Genomic DNA, 21,035 nt, shown 5'->3' with positions numbered 1-21,035 from the left:
GCTCGCCCCCCTTAGCTGGGGGGGCGTGAGTAAGGGGGTGGACAGGTTGTCCACCGGTGGGAGGGGCTATCCCCTCCCCCAAATCTAACAAACACCGGTTGGCTAGGGCCACGGTGTATTTTGGCTCATCAGGTGGGCAGGCGGCGAGGGGCTGCCTGCCCTGGGATCGCCCGTAAGATAACCCACCATGTTGGCATATCTGTTATGCAAATAAACCTGCAGCAATTTTCTCCACTAAGAATGTGTCTTGTCTGATTATTTCTCTAAAGTGATTGCTGTGGGAGGGATGGGGAGTGTTGCCGATATTGGCACTAAGGCCAGTCCCTCCAAACCTACATTGACAAAAGTAGCAACATGAGCCAAAAGTAATCAAGCAGGCACGCGGTGTGGGAGGCTCACTGCAGCACTGCGGGGAAACAAATAAACCCAGCTTATCATATAGGTGAAAGACTGACTAACTGTTGGAACAGGTGTTGAGGCCGCAGCAAAGAAAGGAGCAGACCCAAACACAAAAGGAAAGGAAGCAAACAGGCAGCAGAAAGGGCAGAAGCAGTAGTCCAGGAGAAAACGCCCCTATGGAGGTCTCAGGGATGCAAACTGAGATGCACTCCAGGTGGAGGCAGAGCAGCAGTGGGAGCTCTGTGGGCATCGAGCCAAGAGGCAAGACGGACCAAAGAAAACCCAGTTGGGACTGCCATAGGAGTAACAGTGGCAGCTCAGCTCCAAGGCGCTCACCTGAAAGTGGACATGCAGCCACATGAATCGGGTAAAATTCATGACTTCCAAGTCACCACACGAGGGTAGGTCGTCCAGAGAGCCGGTCCTAACCAAACTCACGCAAATGGCATGCCATTGGGCACTGTAGGAGAGTAGGATCTGCTTCTTATAGTTACCCCCACTTTTTGCTGCTGTAACACTGTTTTTCAACTTTGGTCTGGCTGGGGCCCTGCTATTCAGGACCCCAGCCTAGCTGCTTCCTCTCTAAATTGATTCCATGTACTTTAGGTACACCACAGATTGGATTCTTGGGCTCTCTTATAAGTCCCTAGTATATGGTATACTATGTACCCAGGGCATAGGTACCCCAGAGGCCTACCAGGGCTGAAGCATGTATTATGCCACTCCTGGAAAGCCCTCCAAAACGACACCACAGGTGTGCTACTGCAGCCTGGGTAGCCTTACAGAGATATAGGTTCACTATATCTCACCTATCACTGCACATAGAAACCTATCAGTCACCCCTGTGGCAGGCCTTATGAATCCTGAAGGCAGGGTGCTTGGTTTTGTGTGAGAGGGTGCCCATGCATGAGCAGAGCCCCTTTGCAGCCTTCGGAATCTTTTCTCCGGGGTTGTCTGTGATGCAGCCTGACCATATACTCTTAAGTGCATTATAACCAAACGGTAAATGCTAACTTTGGACTGGCTGCACAGAAACATGTCGTGTTTGGTGTCAAACACCTTGGAATCATACCCCCACACCAGTAACTGGTGTGGAAGTATGATCCCACCCTTCTAGAGGGAGGGACATGACAGCACCGGTATACCCAGTACCATCTTAAAAGAGCCCTGGCATCACAAAATGGATGCTGCAGCCACAGACACAAGTCTGGCCTCCTCCTTCTGCTGACCGAAACTCCGGCAGGGGAGGGCTGGACAATAGGTTTCCTGTCACAGGGAGGTGTCACCACCTCCCAGACAGGCTTTAGTGTATTGGAGCTGGGTGGGTGCACTCTGAGTGCGCTTTGAAGTCCTGCACTGGGGGCACATTTGGTGTCCCTGTGCATAGTCCAGCTCAAACCGGTTCAGGGGCTACCAGCCCCTGCTCTGGCGTGAAACTGGACAAAGGAAATGGGTGTAGCCGCCCCTCATTCCAAAACCTCCCATAGGTGGGTCCCCTGAGTTAGTCCAACCCCTTCCTTGGGTATAAAGTAGGAACCCCTGGCAACAGGACTTTAGATATCCCTAGACAAAACTCTGCAAACTGAATCCTGGAACTTCGACACTCTACTCCAGACTAGAGGACTGAAGAAATCTCCCTTGGGGTCAAGGAGTGACTCCCCTGCTTGGCAGGCACCAATGAAGCAATTGCTGTTCTGCATCTCCAAAGCTCCCGACGGACTCCGATGTATCTGCAGCCCAGGAAGAAGATTTCCACACTTCTCAGAGGCCGACCTGAGTCCCCAGCAAAGCTGAGACCCGCAGCCCTCGTGAGTGACGTGGAACCAGAACTCCTGGACACCTTGCACATTTGCAAGTGCATTGCCTTCTCGACGTCTCTTGAAGTTGTGCTTTGGGTTACTCGTAGCCCAAGCCCCGAGCACCTTTTGCACTGAAGATTGTGGGCTTACACTCCACGAGTGTTCCGTGGGCCCACTTCTTGCATTTCCGCTCGAGGTTCCTTTGCGATCCCTGGTCCTTCGACTGGTGGGTCTCTGTGAAGGCAACTCTGATTTTCGTTGGGCTTCCCTGGTTGCTCCAGGCGTGCCCTGAATCCCCACCACGTGGTGAGTCCCTCAGACCTTGCTGGTCTGCTCCGAAGCATCTTTCTGCGTGGGTTGCTGTTGCCAAGGCTTGTTGTGGCACCACCGCTGCAGCACTCGACATCCTTCGTGGGACAGCTCGAATCCAGCTCCTGGTCGTATGTGACGCCTCCTGGTCCTCGTGGCTGAAGAGTCAAGCTTCACCTTCTTCACCTGAAACACTCGACATCGGTGAGCATTCGTCTATCGTGCCCCTGGTCACTGGCAAGTGACTCAGACTCTGTCCCCTCTGCTTTCAGGTTCTTCACATCTTTGATCCAGGCTTGGATCTCTTCGGACACTTCGCATCTTCCCGTCAGCTGCACTTCTTCGCCAGCTTCCATTGAAAACGACGGCGCGACCCGACACCATTTGACACCTATGCACCCGGCTTCCCTGGGTGAGGTAACTCGAGTACTCCGGTGCTCCCATGGGTGTTGACCTTAGAACTGTCTAAGTCCAAGAGGGTTTGGTCCTAGTCCATCTCTAAGTGTCATTAAACTTTAAAAATCTAACCGCGACTTTCCCCATAGAAGCTAACGGGAGCTTGCGGCTGTGTTCTCACACTGCACACGGTCCCCGTGGGTCCCCTGTGTCACTACCTTGGGTGGTTCCTTGGGGTCCCAGCAATTCTACAGGCTCTGGGCCTTGTGTCTAGTTAAGTTGTGGTTCTTATACCACTCTTTTAGTATATGGTTTGGCTCGCCACTAGGGACTAACGTGTATTTGTGCTATTTTACTGTAATATTTGAAGTGTAACTTGTGTGTTTTGGCCTCTAGCCTCATAAAGATACTAGTAGGGTGTGTTTAGTAATAAATACATATATTTTATATATATACCTGGTGTGGTTGCCTTTCATTTAGCCATTCAGGAGATTATAGACTGGTAAAACAAGCTGCTTTACATTCCTTCAAGACTTAGCCTGAAGGCTGCTCTCCATAGCTACCACTAGGATAGCTTTCAATAAAGGTTGTCTTTAACCTATCATCAATAAGGGGTTATTTGGACTGGTGCAAGGTGCCCACTATAACTAGTGGACAGCATATACCAGGCCAACTTCTCACAGGCACGACTCGAGGAGTCATGAATTTTACCCAATTGGGGTCCTCGCCATGTACTTTGTAAAAAATGTGTGCCAAAACTACAGTACATGTGATTGGGAGCAAATCCATGAACCTATATATTAAAACTCCACTCACAAAGTAGATTAGATAAATATCGGTCCTGACTAATAGCTACTAGATCATTGTTATGACTACACAAAAGCTAGAAACATGAGAACCTATAGATATCTAAGATAACTAAATTCCAATAGATAGCATCACATATTTTAATATAGGTAGGAGAACTTGTTCATTAAAGTTTTTCCTGAGAAGTACCTCTTATCCTATTTATAACTTCACATTACTTACACTTTAACACCGATCTACTTCCAAGCCCCCACACCCGCACTTCACCAAACGGCAGACCAAAAGATCTCCGGTAAAGAGCCCCCATTGATGGTGCCTGTCAGGCATTGCAGCTCCGGCCCGACGTGGGGCAAACGCCCACTGATGAAGCATAACCCCTATCTAGGTGTGTGAGGGCATTTGTTCCTGCAGTCAGGCTCCCAGCGTACCCTCCAGAACAGTCATTGACCTACATAGACACGCATACTTCACTAGGAACTGTATACCCTTTATACATTGTCTGGACAAGAAACGCGCCTTGCTTGAAATCTTTCCCATCGTGGAGGGGTTCTCACTATGGCACGAGAGACTCACCAACAAGCAGGTAACACTGTGTTCAGACAACCATGCCTTGGTGCAAGCGATAAACCTAGGGGTAGCACACTGCCGGAAAGTGTTGGGACTACTGCAGCACCAGGTGGGCTGCCAGCTGATAGTGAATATAGCTATAAAGGCTAGACATGTCTCAGGATGAGATTATTCAATCGCTGACGCGCTCTCTCATTTTCAGTGGCCATGATTCTGCCAACTGGCCCAATGGACAGAGGAACAGATGACACCACTACTGGCCGGCAAGCAGGATGTAGTTGAGCAGACTTAACAGTACTCATTGACAAGGCGCTGGCATCAAAGACTGCCACCACTTATTGTATCTGTTGGGATCGCTTCCAGAAGGCAATGTAGGGGTATGATATACAAAAAGCAGGTAACAGCGACAAGGTGGAAGAATTTATTCACTGGGCATTCACCCACAGCAAGTCCAAAACGTGGACTCAGCCTCACTTAAGTGCAGTGGCATATTACCCAAAGCTTTATGCGAGGATGGACACAACTAACTCAATGTATTACCACACCGCAATGTAGGGATGGGGTCACCTACAGCCAAAAAATGAGGACAGCACGCAACCCATACACTTTACTAGATTAAAGGCAATACTGCACGCGCTGCCCAGCATGTGCTTGTATATCAGGGAGACGTACCTGTTCAAGCCAGCATTCTCACTAGCATTCTTGGGGTATACAGAGTAAATGAGCTTGTGGCCCCCCTCGAGGACCGACCCAGGGAATACGTCTCCAGCTGCAGGCCGTGTACATGGGAGATAGCCACATAGTGCTTACATCTGAGGCGGTTAAAAAACGATCAGGAAGTAAAGGGCCGATTCATGCGGTTGGATTGCCTTGCTTCCAACTAGTACTATCCCGTATACCTGACCAGCAGATAACTACTAGACAGACCACAAGGTGCCCCTCCCCCATTCATCCCCCCTGATCCAACCCCCGCCCCCCATGGCGATGGAACCTATCTCAGCAGGTTCCGATTCTCATATGTACTGTGTATGTCTTCAGTGTGGGCAGGCCTAACACCAGCGTGCTTCAGGCCCCATTCCTTACAAATCGTTGCAGCCACAACCTCCACTGCGCACGACTTTGGGTGGAGGGTATGCAACACCTCGGGAAAGGTAAGTCTCTGGTCTTTAAAGTGTACATCAGGACAGTCCTGAACTAACATAAGGCTCATTTTCTGCCATATAGACAGGAGCAGAGAGACAGATGGTTTGGACACTAGATCACTCATACATCACAAGAGCCAGGCGATGGGCTAGCTCATAGAAACAGTATATAGGCATATGGCTGCGCAACATCGAAGTGGTGTGGTTAGGCAAACCAGGTATGAAGTTGAACCAGCTCCTTCCGAAAGTGTGGGACACGCAGCAAGCACTCGCATACCCAAACTCCATAGTGGTGCATCTGGGCAACAACGACCTCCCAAAATTGGAGTACAAGCACTGCTTAAATTGAGCCTGTGGTTTCCTGTTCTGAGCACCAGCACTTAATTGTCGGATCCTGCACTTATGACAGCTGTCGCATGGTGGCGCTGTTTGTGCAATTTAAAGATGAGCAGAAAAACTGTTGTTTGTTAACTCAATATACATTAAAAACAAATACCTGCACCCCAAGCAATTCTTAAAGTTTGTCGGCCTCGAACGGTTTGAATTGTCACATTTGTAGCAGTGTGATGGTTAGTAGTTGTGTAAGTACAGTGCAATGTGTGGTGCAAACTGCAGTGACCTCCTGACGAGGGCACCAGCACTTATTTTTTTTTTTTTACAAGTTAAGCACTGGGTGCAAGACACTATTGGAAGCAAATAAATCAGATCTGACATTAGTTTCCCGACTGTTGCTTTCTGCAGACATACTATGGTCGGAGGTGATAGCGAGATATGAATGGCGTGGGGAATTAAGTCACGGTGCAGTGGAAAGATCTAGGAGGGAGCTTAACATTGCGATGAGTGGATTTTGTAAGGGCTCTGGCTGGGAGTTCGTCAGGTATTGGCCTCATTAAACTAAAAATGCCAGGTTACTGCTCAGACGACAAGGTTCATTTGTCGAATGTCGGGATTTGACACGTTCCTACTACACATCGTGGGTTGTTAGAACCATTATGTTTTTCATAGACTAGCGCATGGTTCCTCCTGGCTCGGGGGGGCATTGGTGGAGGAACAAGTTGGCAAATGCAGGGACCGCCACGGGTGCCCAAAGGGCTAGCTACGCCACTGATGCCCGGTGCATATTAATGACCTATGCTTTCGCGAAATGTATGTACCTGCTTGTAAATATATTAAACTGTAGCCGTTCTCCCACCAAATAAGTCTTTGTGTCCATTATGTTGAAGGTTAAGTGGAGAATGGTCCGAGGGCTTGAAGGAAGCTCGCCTGTTTTGGGGGGATGAGGTTAATGCAGTTTGCAGTCATTGCAATACGCAGGTTTGATTGGCCAGGCCTTCTTGTCTACCTGTTTACCAGCCTGTTCTTCACCCCAAGGATCCTCTACAGGCCCGGATCTAGCGGGTGGGCCAGGCCCATCGAAACATCAGCCCGGCCCACCCAAACATGAGCCTTGGCCCTCGCAGTGACGGCATGAAGTCCAATAGAAAATGGCCACTTTAATTTAAAATGTTCATCCGAACATTGTTTTTCTTCCTGTCTGGGAGTTGCGTGATTGGGCCTGGGCTCTTTCTCACGGGCACCCCCAACCATGCATCTCCTTTTAGAAAGGTGGGCTGTGTCCCCACCCACTTCGTGCGGGTACAATAGGGGCATGGTGAAGGGGACAAATTATTTTTGTCACCCAGTAACTTTTTACGCTGGAGAAAAGAAGTGTGTTTATCCTGATTCACCTTTCCTGACCCTGCAGCTGCTTATCAGATGCAGAGTTCCAGGAATCAAGTAGGTAAAAGAATGAGTGACTATTGTTCTTATTTTTAAAATCTAAAAGGCCCAGCAAACTACATACTTTGTGTATGCTTCATTTTATATTGTTTTTATCATTTTCATGGCCTTGGATGCAAGAAAACAATAAGAATGTCCAGATAATTGGTGATTAATGATCCTGCTGGAGAGCAATAATTTGTCTGTTGGTAGTTTTGAAATGCAGATAAACTGCACTTTATGTGGATAGCTCAGTGGGTTACTGCCGTTATCACAAAGATTCTTGTGTTACTTGCAGTTCAGAAGTTACAATCCTAACATAGGACAGTGACCTATGAACTGTCATCAAAGAGCTGCATGCAAACCTGAATGGTATAGTTAGAATTTTTTTTTTTTTTGTGTGTGTGTGTTGGGATATGTTTAGAACTTTCCCAGTCTTTCACTATTCTAATGTTGCTAAAAAAAGTTTTTTTCGGCAGATATAAAAAAAAATGTATTAGTAAAGCCAATCCCCAACCACTGGGGTATGCTTTAAATCCTGAGTTTTTGCTTCTCCAGACCATATCGTCTTAAAATATACTGCCCACCAGTATGGATGACGTGATTCCTACACCTTGTAATCCTCATTGGCTTATGTGACATTCCCTATAGACTGATTTACATACTTGTATGAGTCATTGTCTCTGTAAAATGTGGGCGTGATGTAAAGTACTGTGAGACCCTACACTGATATGAGTAGCGCTATACAACAAATGAAATGCATGTGAGAGAGAGGCTACAGAGAGATGAAGGGCACTGTTGGAAGGTGGTAGTAATGGTATCTGCGGAGAAAGAGGTCATTGGTGGGCACCAAAAAAGACTTTCGCACTAGTGCTAAAATCAGCCCTGTCATGGCCTTTCTGTTTTTGTTTATTTAATTAGCAGTCAGGTCATTAGGGCATCTGTGGAACATACTTCATACTTTAAAGTGCGTGCTAATTATATTTACTGCTTTAGTCAATGTTTTAAGTTTGAAGATGATTGTACTAATGTTTTTTGCGGTGAATAATGAAAGTGGATCTGGATGGTGGCTGATATGGGGCTAGGGCCCAAGGTCAACTGTGAGATAAGGTGCACAGGGGAGGGATGGTAGAAAAGTGGATAACTGGGCCTGGAAGTACTTGTTTTGAAGCCTGGTCTGCTGGAATTTGAGGGTTTGAACTTAGGTTGAGGCATTGCTCTTACTTTCAAATAACTCTCCACATGCTTTGTATACACACAGAGTTGATCCGTTGTATCATGGTGACTGTTTGCAAGTAGAAATGATGCAAACAAGGGCTTGTAGTCTACCCCCGGGGAGTGACAAATTGGGCCCACAGTGGCCCACCCAAATGCAGCCTTGGCCTACCCAAACAAAAATTGCTAGAGCCGGGCCTGCTCCTCTAGCTGATGTTCCTCCCCCTCCTGAGTACGATTTGGTTGCCGCGTTCCATGGCGACAGAATGTGCAACGTGACAGGTGATGTTGGAGGGAAGACGCATATCTAGGTTGTAGTGAATGAACTGAGTGATTCCAGGTGCATTCAGTTGCAGCGCTGTGAATTTACACTTCTTGCACCCCTATTCTTTCCCTTGGTTCCCACCAAGGTGAACCTTTTTGTCCAACTTCCCTCCTTTAAACACATCACTGGCCCGCTTTGTGGTGCTCGGCACTTGGGCGATTGTGCGGGGCCCCTGCACAGGATGTAGTGAAAACATGTTGGCCTGTTTTTTTATTGATTACGCCTAGAACTGCCTATTCAGTGATAAGAAAATGGTATGGTCTGTCATCAGTGTATCTAGAAGCGCCATTGATTCCGCAGCCGGGCTGTAACCACGTTTCTTGTTGAGGTTTGAATCTACTAGGTTCCCGTGATGAAGAGGGGTGCTTGGTGAGAAAGGAGTGAATTCTTTCTATAATAGCACATTTTATGCTGCCTCAAAGAACAGATATGCTGTGGAACGAGAAAAACGTGTTTAATATTTGAAATACTTTACTTCTGGACGACTGGATGTCTGTGTTTCTACTTATTACCCATACACTCGAGGAAGGAACCAACTGGTCTCTGCATGGCTAATTGTATTATTTCTGGAATAATTCTCTTGTTCAGGTTTTAACCTTTTCACCTCCCGCCCACTCCCGTGACAAGGATTACGCATTCTTTGAAACATGCTAGTACCTCCTCAATGGATTAAGAGGCGATGGCCGTTGGTGGTGACGCAGTGTTTGTGAGCAGACGTACCCCCAGCGTGATATGTTTGTTCAGGGCATGACGTTCTTAGCTCTTAAAATCTTGGTTCAGCTTCCAGCTCATTAAAATGTTGTCCTCTGTCATATCCGGCTCAGCGCCGAGAGTGCGCGTGCCAGAGTATGTGCGGTCAGCAGATGTATCTGGCGATTAGTGCGCATCTGATCTTGTCTGACATCACAGCCCCCCCTTTGCGATTCTCTACAGAAACGCAGTATCGACACTTACTTCTCTCATGATCTATACTTTGCAAACATAATTGTAATCATCCTAAATTCTTTTACTTCTGTTCCAGGAGCTGCTTCTTGCCGAGAAGTGGGCCCGGATGAACAAGCTTCCTTTTCCCAAAATAGACCCGAAAGTTTTCGATCGAGAGGGGCTAAAGGAGTGCTACGTCTTCAAACCCAAGAACCCGTCGGTGGAGAAAGACTGCCCAACGATCATCCATTTTGTTCTGGCCAACATCAACTTCAGGGAATACAAGGCTCCAGGTGGGAGTGTGCCTACACTGGCAGTCTGCTTCCTGTCTAGGAGATGTTTCTGAAGGGCCAGTGTGTGCGTGTATATACAACCATGTGGAGTTTTATCCTTGGTCGTTTGCCAGGCGCAATTATCCAGCCTTCCTTCTCTTTGGCCTCTTGACTTCATAATGGAATAATTCTTAGCATTAACTTCAAAGGTGCTCAGGATTTACGAGTGGATCATGATGCATGGAGCGATTGCTCTCCTAGAGAACCCTCCCCTCTGGCTCGGTTTGTTTGATGCAGAAATGCCTTTGATATTTAATGAGGGAGGATGTAAACCTCGCTGCGCCACTCTTACTCGTAAAATCAAAAAAGCACACCTGAAAGGTTAAGTGAACACTGTTAACAATCAGCTGAAGTCTCCTTCAGTCTTCCATTGACCAGTGCACCTGACTTGGGGGTAGCCGTAGGCTCCCCTACCCATTTCAGTGTACAACTTACCTAAAGCGACTCCCCCTCCAAACAGGTCACTTGATGCTTTAGAATAGCTGATCTGAAATGGGTTACTCTCAAAATTATTAATTTAGAGTTAAGTGAGGATGTTAAACAGGGGCTCCTGTGTAGGTGTTTGGGGGACTCTTGAAATGGTATTTAATAGTATGGTGCATAGGAAAGGGAAGGAGAGCAGGGGCCAAGGTATGGGATGCAAGTTAGTCTTTTTGATGCAAGTATTCTCAATGGTGGCCATTTTGGTGGTGACGCCCCCCTCATAATAGAAATAGTGCAGGAATATTTCCACTTAAGGCAAGGAGTTGGCCTAACGGCTAGGGCGGTCGAACTCGAATCTGGGGAACTGGGTTCGAGTCTCGGCAATGACGCTGAACTTCCTGTGATTCTGGGCAAATCACTTATCTCCCCGTGCCTAACAAAAATGAATGTGTGTCCTCATGTAATGTAACCGGTGCTATGTAAAGCGCTCTGATACCCGATTCGGGTCAGGTTTGCGCTATATAAAACTCTGTAAAAAAAAAAAAAAAAAAAAAATGAACAGTCAAATATATGCCATACCTCTCGAAATAGTGGGGTCCATTTCACTCTGAGTGTAGTTCATTGGCTTACCAAAGCAGATGGTGCCCTGGGGTGAAATCTATCATGTTTGAACTCCAGATATATATATATATATATATATATATATATATATATTATCTACTGGCGGTCGCCAGTAGATAGTTATAGTTAGGACCCTGTTTCCATAGGAAATCCGCAACATTCTATTTGGAATAACTTTGGCGCCGGTCGATGAATCCTCGCGAAATTTTTAAAATAGGTGGGGCGCTACGCTCCGCTCCTACCCTGAAAGTCTCGGGGGGATTCGTCAAGCGGGGGCTGAGAAAAAAGGGGGGTCCCAAAACGCGTTTTTCCCATGCATTTTTCCATAGGACCTTTAGACACAGCTACAGCCCGAACGGCTGAACAGAGTTACTTGAAATTTGGCAGAGAGGTAGTCCTCAGGTCAAGGAAGTGCCTTTTGTAGGTCTGGTGTAAATCTGTTCAGTAGTTCCTGAGAAAATAGCATTTAAATCAATATATATATGTGGGCGGAGCCTAACCACACATCTCATCCTGAGATCTGATTGGCTGTCAGCACTTCATCCAAGAAGTGTTGGCAGCCATCTTGGGACCAATATACATGATAGCACCTCATTAAAAAGCATTGCAGTTAATAGAAGATTTTAAGACTTTAGTTACATTATAAATCATTTGTTGATGGTACCATACTCATTTTAGGAATTGTGGTATGTTCTAAGGTGATTTCACCATGTGAAAAAGCCTTCTGCTGGGATATCATGATTGAGAGAAAAATATTTTCTCATGCTTTTACCACAGAGGTTTGGAAGGTGATCTATAAGCTAAACTGAGAGCTTATTTTCTGTAAATTCACATTATCTTTCTCAGTCATGTGAGAATGAAGTCTGACATTCTCAGTAAAACATGTACATCCAACAAGGGCAGAGACTGTCAGTTGATTCCTTTGTGTTCTACTGCAGCTTTCCAGAGTGTTCCAAAGAACTACTAGAGCGCTAACCGTCCTACTTATGATAAATGTATGGCACACCTGAAGCCATCTTGCTTGGATTAAAGTGGTAACTCTTAAAACATTTAATTTAAAAAGGAACAAAATGAGGGGGTTCATTTTTCCATAAAAAGTATGATTAGTGCTGCAGAAAGAAAAATTAGGGCACATTTTGAGTGACTTCTCAAATCCTGGCATGCAGACTGAAACATGCACTTTCAATACCAGCAGCAGTTTTCCCTGGTGAGCAGTAGCTTTACTACAGTGATCTAATGAGCAAAAAGAGTGCTAACATTCTGATTTTATGGCAAATGTGTGACACATTTGAATGCCTTCTTGATGGAATCAAAGTAAAAAACTGAAAGTATTTCCTACTGAGGAGACTGCAGTAAATGAGGAAATTAGGAAACTTCATAACAAATAAGTCTCCCAAGATGGCCACCAGAGACAAAAGAGCCCAAATGTAGCCCAAATATCACCCAGATGTAGCCCAAGTATAGCCCAATGACAGAATGTCCAAGAATGTTCTTAAAAACAACTAGAGCACTTACTGTCTTCATTATGACAAAAGTATGGCACACCTGAAGCCATCTTGATTGGAATAAACTGGTAACACTTAAAACATTTAATTTAAAAAGGAACACAATGAGGGGGTTCATTTTGCCATAGAAATTATGATTAATGCTGAAGAAAGAAAATGAGGGCACATTTTGAGTGACTTCTCAAATCCTCTTCTATTTCATTAAAAAATTCTGACATGCAGACTGAAACATGCACTTTTAATACCAGGAGCAGACTTCCATGGTGAACAGTAGTTTTACTACAGTGATCTAATGAGCAACTAGAGTGCTAACATTCAGAATTCATGGCAAATGTGTGACATATCTGAATACCTTCATGATGGAATCAAAGTAAAAAACTGAAAGCATTTCCGACTGAGGACACTGCAGTACATGAGGAAATTAGGAAACTTCATAACAAATAAATCTCCCAAGATGGCCACCGGAGACAAAAGAGCCCAAATGTAGCCCAAAATCACCCAGATATAGCCCAAATATAGCCCAATGACAGAAGTGTGCAAAACACTTATTATTTTGTGTTTTTGCAGTGTTATATAGTGCAGACTTGTCAGGTATTGGAGTGCTTTACATGAGCATTGGTTACACCACACAAGAACAAATTCATTTTGGTTGTAGACATGGGGAGACTAAGTGATTTGACCAGAATCACAGAATGTCGAGCTGAAGCAGAAACTTCAACCTGGTTCCCCAGTTGCAAAGTCTGCAGTTCTGGAAGTAACACCACATCCTCTCCCCTAAGTGCAACATTTAATCAAGTTGTCAACTAGATAAAAAAACATAAAGATAACAAATAATTTCAAAGTGCTTTGTCGCTATTTGAAAACTCAGAAAATATGTCCTTATTTTAGTCTTTTAGAGCACTAACCATAATTTTGATGCCAATAAGACCCTCTCATATATGTAATTTCTAAAGGAATGCTCTAGGTATTACAGTTTTGATTACATCAAGATGATGTCAGGCGTTCCACACTTTTGTAATAAATATAGAATGTTAGCAATCTAGTTGTTCATTAGGATACTGTTGAGAGGCAGAGGCCAGGGGCACGGACTCTGAAAATTGAAGGCAGGTAGGAGGGTGCAAAGGCAACAATTTAACCACACTGAGCAGGCAGGAAGGGCCGTGGAAGCACAACAGACTATGGAGGGCAGTGGAAAGGGGGGCAGGGGCAACAAACCAACAATACAGGACTTGCAAGAGAGGCTGTTGGAGGGAAGATCTATTACGGGTCAAGGAAGCTAGGGGCGGTCCCCAGAGCCCCGGGAGCCACCACAGAACTGAGCAGGAGAGTGAGTCAGGGACAAAAGGGGCACCTTAATTTGAGCCGGGGTGCCTAGGAACGCTTGCTCCAAAAATGAAGAAAACAGACATATGAGACATGGAATTGGAGGCAGAATACAATGGCAGTTTAATGAGAAGATGCAACTTCAAAGAAACCGCAGAATAGAGACATAAAGTACAAAATACAGAATCCAGATAATCATACAGCTGTCATGATATTCTCTGTATCTCAATTAATGGATTGACAGAGAGAGAGAGAAAACACATCTATAAATGCATCATGAGAAACAAGTTACACCAAGGAAAATGTTACCTAGGGACACTCACATTTACTCTTAGAGCAAGCATTCCTGCAATTACAATACAACATCTTTTAAATGCAAAAGTAAAGAGAACAATGGTTAAACATAACATGACATTTCATATAGGTAAAATAGAATAAGATACTTCAAGCAAAGCAGAGCAAGACATTTTAAGCAAAGGAAGACAAGAGCTCCCAGTTCTTGGGGAAAACCTGCACAGCCTGTTAACCTACATACAGACGGCGAGGTTGTCCGTCGATATCTGTGGGTGCTCCCTTTTTATATCATTTTGTGGGCTCCTTTGCACGCTACATCTACCTACGTATGCTACCCAAAAGCTTCGTCTGCAGATTTTACCAGACATTTCGTCATTTACCCACTTAATGCTGACAATGGACTGGGTGAAAAGGTCAGTCTCTCAGGCCAATCGCTTATCGTAAGTTCCATAGAGCAAGCAGAAAATAATGGGTATTGTACAGGAATTCAATATATTCATGTATAAAATCTCCTCAGTTCTCCTAACTTGACGCTCTGCGGTTGCCACTTCCTTAAAAGCGGGAAACCTGCCCAGGAAGCAAGTACCAGTCCAGGATGCAGCCTACTGTATGTCGACAGCTTCAGGGGGATGTTGAACTTTGATACCGAGCACGGAGCACTCAGGTAGGGTGGGGGCTACTAGTTTGGAGCAGAAGGCCTCGCAGACCTGCCTTCAGACTGCTATACACTAAAATTGCAGAGCTATGGTCAATTTAACAAAGAGGCCTACATATTGAACAGAAGGGCCTACACAGGGGTTTTATGCTGGCTGAGTGGTAAGGATGTCTCAGGATAATTATATAGCAACACAGGACCCGCTGGTCAATTTAATACGGCCTACAAATGCGGCTGGCAGGGCAAGGACAAGGGTCTCATACTTCAGGTGTGGACAGAACGGGCCAGGGGCCCCCTGTGATACACAATCTACCCTCCTTCAAGGCTGTGGCAATGTAATAGACCATTGTGGGCAGAAGGAAGAGGCAATGGTAGTACAACCATACATGCCAACAGACCCGATTCAGCCAGGAAACGTCCAATGTTTTTAAGCTCAAATGGGCTTTATTTGATCTGTCTCCTGTCTACAATATCCTCTTTTTCAATGTAACTCAAAGGGGAAAATCAATACCCCAGTTTTTTTTCAAAATCTCCCTCTTACCAAGTTCAAAATGTTCGCAAGACTGGTACATTGGATCATGGAAGGAAATGGGATAGGGACATGGACTTGGATAACAGAGGACAGGAGAGACATGGAGAGGTGCACCAAACTGACCCTGCAGGGCAGGCATCAGGGTTTGCAGCAGCACAATACACCACCCAGGGCATGCAGGACGGGAGTGCAGCACAACAATCCATAGAAAGCAAGAGGGAGGGGACAGGACCATGCACATGGACAACAGAGAACAGAGGGGCAAAAGGCAATGGTAGCTAGCTGACCATAATGGACAGACAGGAGAGAAGGCTGCAGCATAACAGACCATAAAGGGCAGGAGGGACGGATCAGGGGCATTACAATGGAACAGACAAGCCAGGAGGGAGGGAGTAGGGGTCTGCACATGTAAACAGAGGGCTGGGGGCAAGGGGGCAGGGCAGGAGCAGCAAGATGGCCATGGAGGTCAGGCAGGATGGGCACTAGAAGCAAGACACAACATGAAGAGCAACAGTGAGACTGTGATGGCATACACACAGACCATGGAGGGAAGGTGGGAGGGGGTCAGGGGCAGCTAACTGACCACACAGGGAAGGTGGGAGGGGCCATGGCAGCACAGAAGACCATGCATGGCAAGTGGGAGGGTTAGTGGCAGCACAATGGCTATGATGGGCAAGAAGGAGGGTGCAGGGGCATGCACAAAGGACGATGGAGGATAGAAGGGAGGGTCAGGACCTGTGCACAGACAAGAAAGTTCAGGGGAAGGGGCCTCACAACAGACCACACGGGGCAGGCAGGAGGAGCAGTTGCAGCACAACAGACCAGGGAGGGCAGAAGGGTGTGGCAGTACAATGGACCATGTAGGACAGGAGGAAGAGGATAGAGGCATGGCATGTGGACAGGCAGGGTGGAGGTGGCAGGGACAGGTTACAGTCATCTGACAATGCTAGGCAGGTGGGAGGGGAGTGGCAGCTCAACAGAACACTCAGAGTAGATAGGAGTGGCAGGTCCATGGGACATGGTGGGCAAAAAGGATGGAGCAGGGGCATGCACAAAGACATCGGAGGGCAGGGGGAAGGAGAATAGGGGCAGCAAGCTAAGCACAGAGTTTAAGCAGGAGGTCAATGATGGGGCATAGAATTGGGCAATGGAGGGCAGGAGGAGTGGACTGGTACATCATACTAAATTGAGGGCAGTGGCAGCACATCAGACCATGCATGGCAGGAGGGAGGAGGCTAGTCCATGGATTCACACAACAGAGGATAGGGAGGAGGGGGATGGGGCAGCAAGCTAACTGTTCAGAGAAGGCGGGTATTAGAAACTTTATTGTTTTTAAAACATTTTGTCTGTGCAAACTACTTAAAATATGAACAAGTATGCAGCATAATCTCACTTTTATTCAGGAAGAAGAAGACGTTAGTGACTGTGACTCCGGGCTCACTTGGCAAAAACACCCCCTGACCCTCCACCCCCTATCGCAAAATGTAATGCCCGTGAAAAGGGTAGGTGAACACAGTGTTATATAGAACATAGTCCTGAGAGCACGATTGAAAATGAAAACTAGATATAGTGTATGGTATAAACTATGCACCAAAAAGTGTGATATAAGATGAACCAGGCGTGAAATATAATATGCAATACATTGTGCGCAATGACAGATTCATTGGAGAGCGCGAGATAGCACAGGCACTAGCGCGTGCTATGCGATATGCGCCTTGGAGTGTAATATGCACAGGGCAGTGTTGTGTAACCTAACTAGTCTCTAAAGTTGTAATATAAAATATGTGCTGGGGAGTGTAACGTTGCATATGCACTGTGACAAAGATATGGATCCCAAATTGTAATATGTATGGCATAGCACTGTGCGTTATAACATAGGCATCGAGGAAGGCACGTTAGATGGGGCAATATAACCCGTGCGAAGACAAGTGTGGCATGACATTTTCACGGGGTGGTGTTACAGTGCACATGGGCTAGAGAGTGTCATAGCATATGCACTAGCTAGTGGAATACAATACAGAGGTGTGTGGCACTCGGCAGGCAATGGTGGGTGTAACACAGCATTGGGCTCTGTCAGGAGCGCGCTGTGACTCGCAAGTGATGTTCGTCCCCTTTCCAGAGAGTAAAATAAAAAGTATTACACATCCGGCAGTGGATGTGTGTTTTATTAACTGTGAGGGGGGTTTCTTGCATAGTTTTGGTCGAATTTTTGTCGAATCCCCTTTGAATGGCTTGGTGTGCATGTGTATTAAATGTGCCCGTCAATAGCTACCCATGTTTGTATAAATAAACGACAAGGGTGTCTACCGGGATTAGGCACGGTAGAGCATCAGACATGTCAGAGCTTCACTAGTGGTGTAAATACATTCCACGTGGATTAATTGCATGCATAGTCGCCTTTTAATGAATATCACGCAAATCGTCATGGTGATAGGTACGTACGGTTTGTCCAGCATGTCCTAGGCGTGTCTATAAATATATATTTTTTAAAAATAATAAAAAACAGTGGCCGGCCCTGGGGATTGGGGTCAAAAAAATATAATTAGGAGACAGGCCCTGGGGGATGGGGTCATCAGGGCCAATAAATTAGAATAAGAAGGGGAACCACACAGCCCCCCTTCTTAAAAAAATAAAATAAATAAAAGACTGGCATCGTGCCGGAGGCCATGCCCCCTCCATGCAGCACTCTGCAAACGCGCCCCCAACAGGCATCTCCAGTATGCGCCAGGGAGCTGCGCTGCAGACAGGTGTTCTGAGGCCAAGCCCCTTTTTACACCTCTCTGCAACGCAGCTCTGTGGCGCTTACTGGAGGTACCTAGTGGTCTAGTGTGACCCTAGGGACCCTTAGGATTCAAGGGGACTTAATCTCTCAACTTAGAACAGCCACAGGGCGCGTTTACACAGTGGTGAAGGGAGGGGACGGGGCCTGAGGTGACGTGTGCAAACACGCACCATGGCACGTTTTAAATTGGGGATATAATTTCCCTTCAATACCGAGGGCCCCTGGGGGCTAACTAGCCCACCAAGTGCTTCCAGTAAGCGCCACTGAGCTGCATTGCAGAGAGGTGGTCCAGGCCGTGCCACTTTTTACACCTCTCTGCAACGCAGCTCTGTGGCACTTACTGGAGGTACCTAGTGGGCTAGTTGGACCCTAGGGACCCTCAGGACTCAAATGAACTTAATCTCCCAACTAAAAACGGACACAGGGCGTGTTTACACAATGGTGAAAGGAGGGGACGGGGCCTGAGTTAACGTGTGCAAAAACGCCCTGTGGCCTGTTTTAAGAGGTAGTTTTAATCCCCATGCCCTATTATATACTAGGGGCTTATAGAGGAGGTAAGGCTAATCACAGGGGGACCCCAACGCATAATGTTCCCTAGTGTATGTAGGTGTTTTCACTGTATTCTAAGTGTCTTTTAACATAGCACTGGCTCTAGGACTGGTTAGTCAGACTCAGTTACCACCAGTATCCGTCTGAAAAAGTTGAGGGTACAGGATGATTTTGCAACAAGGCTTCTTTCTGCTCTTCTTTTTGTTCTTTCTGCACGTTATCCTTCTTCCTGCACTTATCTTCGTATTTGAGGACTTCTGTTGCTTCTTTCTGCACTTCTTTTGTTTCTTTCTGTGCATTTTTTCTTCTTTCTTCACATGTCCTATCTCTGTAGGTATAGTTAGAAATTAGCATTTAAAAAACCTTTGAAATTAACAGAAAAAACCATAGGTTTCAGGCACGTTATAGTTAGGAATTAGCATTTAAAAAACCTCAGAAATTCACTGAAAAAACCATAGGTTTCAGGGGTGTTATAGTTAGCTGGACTTTTCACTTGTACAAAACCATTGAAATTCCCCCGTTATAGTTAGTTCAGCTAACTATAACTCGCGCGCCCGCAATGCACTGCTGATGACGTCACATATTACATCACTCATGACATGGTCAGTGACATCACTCATGACATCACTGATGACATCTCAAATGACATCACTGATGACATCACTGATGACATCATCCTTGTGATAGAGTGGCAGACCTCCTCTCACCCTAATATAACCTTTGATACACACATTCAAAAATAGAGACTAAAATTTTCAAAACAATGGACATACCAATACCAGTTACAACAACCTCTTCAGTAATTCTAAGATCCACATACACATCTACTCATTCACCAACTGTCCAATACAGTCACTCATACATGTACTCACTCATCATAGGTACTCATACACCTATACATCCTGTTACACAATGCCACTCATCCATAGAGTTACTCACACACATAGTCACTCATGCTAATAAAGAATCAAACATACATTTACTTGCATATACAGTTATACACACACCACCACACTTACTTCTACGGAAACTTACACATACTTAGTCTTTTAAACAATCACTTATAGAAACACATACTTATTCATACAGGAACTCTTTCAATCTCTCACTCTCACATATACTCACATATATACACCAATAGTCACATATACTAGTTTAAAACATATGTAGTTACTCATAAAGACACTATTGAGACAGTCATTCACTCACTAACACACCCATACACACACTCATCCACCCATACAGTCCTGCACACATACTGTGTTCAACACATACAAACAGTGAGTCACTCATTCATGCACCTATGCAGTATGTAATACCCCCACCGAACCATGCAGACACTCAGACTGATACTCAAAAAACCAACTAATAACCTATATAGACACCCATGTAGCTACTCACCAACCCATGCAGCCACTTATACACAAAGTGAGAGACTGATACAGATATTTACATATTTAAACATTACTCACTAAGCCATGTATTCACTATGATACACTTAATCAGTCAGTTACACAATCAATTTTTCAAAAACAAATCATCCATTTAGACACTTATATACCCATTTATTCTTCCATCGACCTTGAGATATACATATATAAAACATATTTAATTTTCAGAATAACACACATTCACTGGATGATGTCATCAGTGATGTCATCAGTGATGTCATTTGAGATGTCATCAGTGATGTCATGAGTGATGTCACTGACCATGTCATGAGTGATGTAATATGTGACGTCATCAGCAGTGCATTGCGGGCGCGCGAGTTATAGTTAGCTGAACTAACTATAACGGGGGAATTTCAATGGTTTTGTACAAGTGAAAAGTCCAGCTAACTATAACACCCCTGAAACCTATGGTTTTTTCAGTGAATATATATATATATATATATATATATATATATATATATATATATATATATATATATATATATATATATATATATCCAAGAAAGAAGTGACTCAAACAGATAGATTCACCAAAGAACAAAAATATATTTCCACTACAACGTTTCAGCTTCCGCCTTCCTCAGGTAGTACAAGATGGTTTGCTCTGTGGCTGCACAGATGACAGCTGAATTTTCAAAAAGCATCATGAGTGAAGATTCCATTTGGAATGTGGAATCAATGCAGTTCTGAGAGCTCTTGAGATATGCAGTAATCAGGTTGTGTTGTCAGTAATGTTCAGTCCATCTGGATGCAGTGATTTTAAACTTGAAGATTTTCCCCGTGGAAGATGTTTCAAAGGAAGAACTACTGGACTCCAGGGAAAACTTCTGGATGTACCATTTAAAATCACTGCATCCAGATGGACTGAACATTACTGACAACACAACCTGATGGAATCTTCACTCATGATGCTTTTTGAAAATTCAG

At 45.3% G+C, this 21,035-nt stretch overlaps 1 protein-coding gene across 1 annotated transcript in view; it reads left to right on the top strand.

The window, feature by feature from the left end:
- The window catches only part of PLA2G4A (phospholipase A2 group IVA), a 737,221-nt gene that overhangs the window by 678,597 nt on the left and 37,589 nt on the right, over window positions 1–21,035 (top strand). Inside the window, exon 16 of the mRNA XM_085601661.1 lies at window positions 9,739–9,934. Coding sequence (XP_085457787.1) covers window positions 9,739–9,934 — 196 coding nt within the window. The remainder of the gene's footprint in view (window positions 1–9,738; window positions 9,935–21,035) is intronic.

Source organism: Triturus cristatus, chromosome 4_2, assembly GCF_964204655.1.
Source record: "Triturus cristatus chromosome 4_2, aTriCri1.1, whole genome shotgun sequence".
Lineage (NCBI taxonomy): Eukaryota > Metazoa > Chordata > Amphibia > Caudata > Salamandridae > Triturus > Triturus cristatus.
Note: the sequence above shows the minus strand (reverse complement) of the source record. Positions and strands in the feature narration are given on the sequence as shown.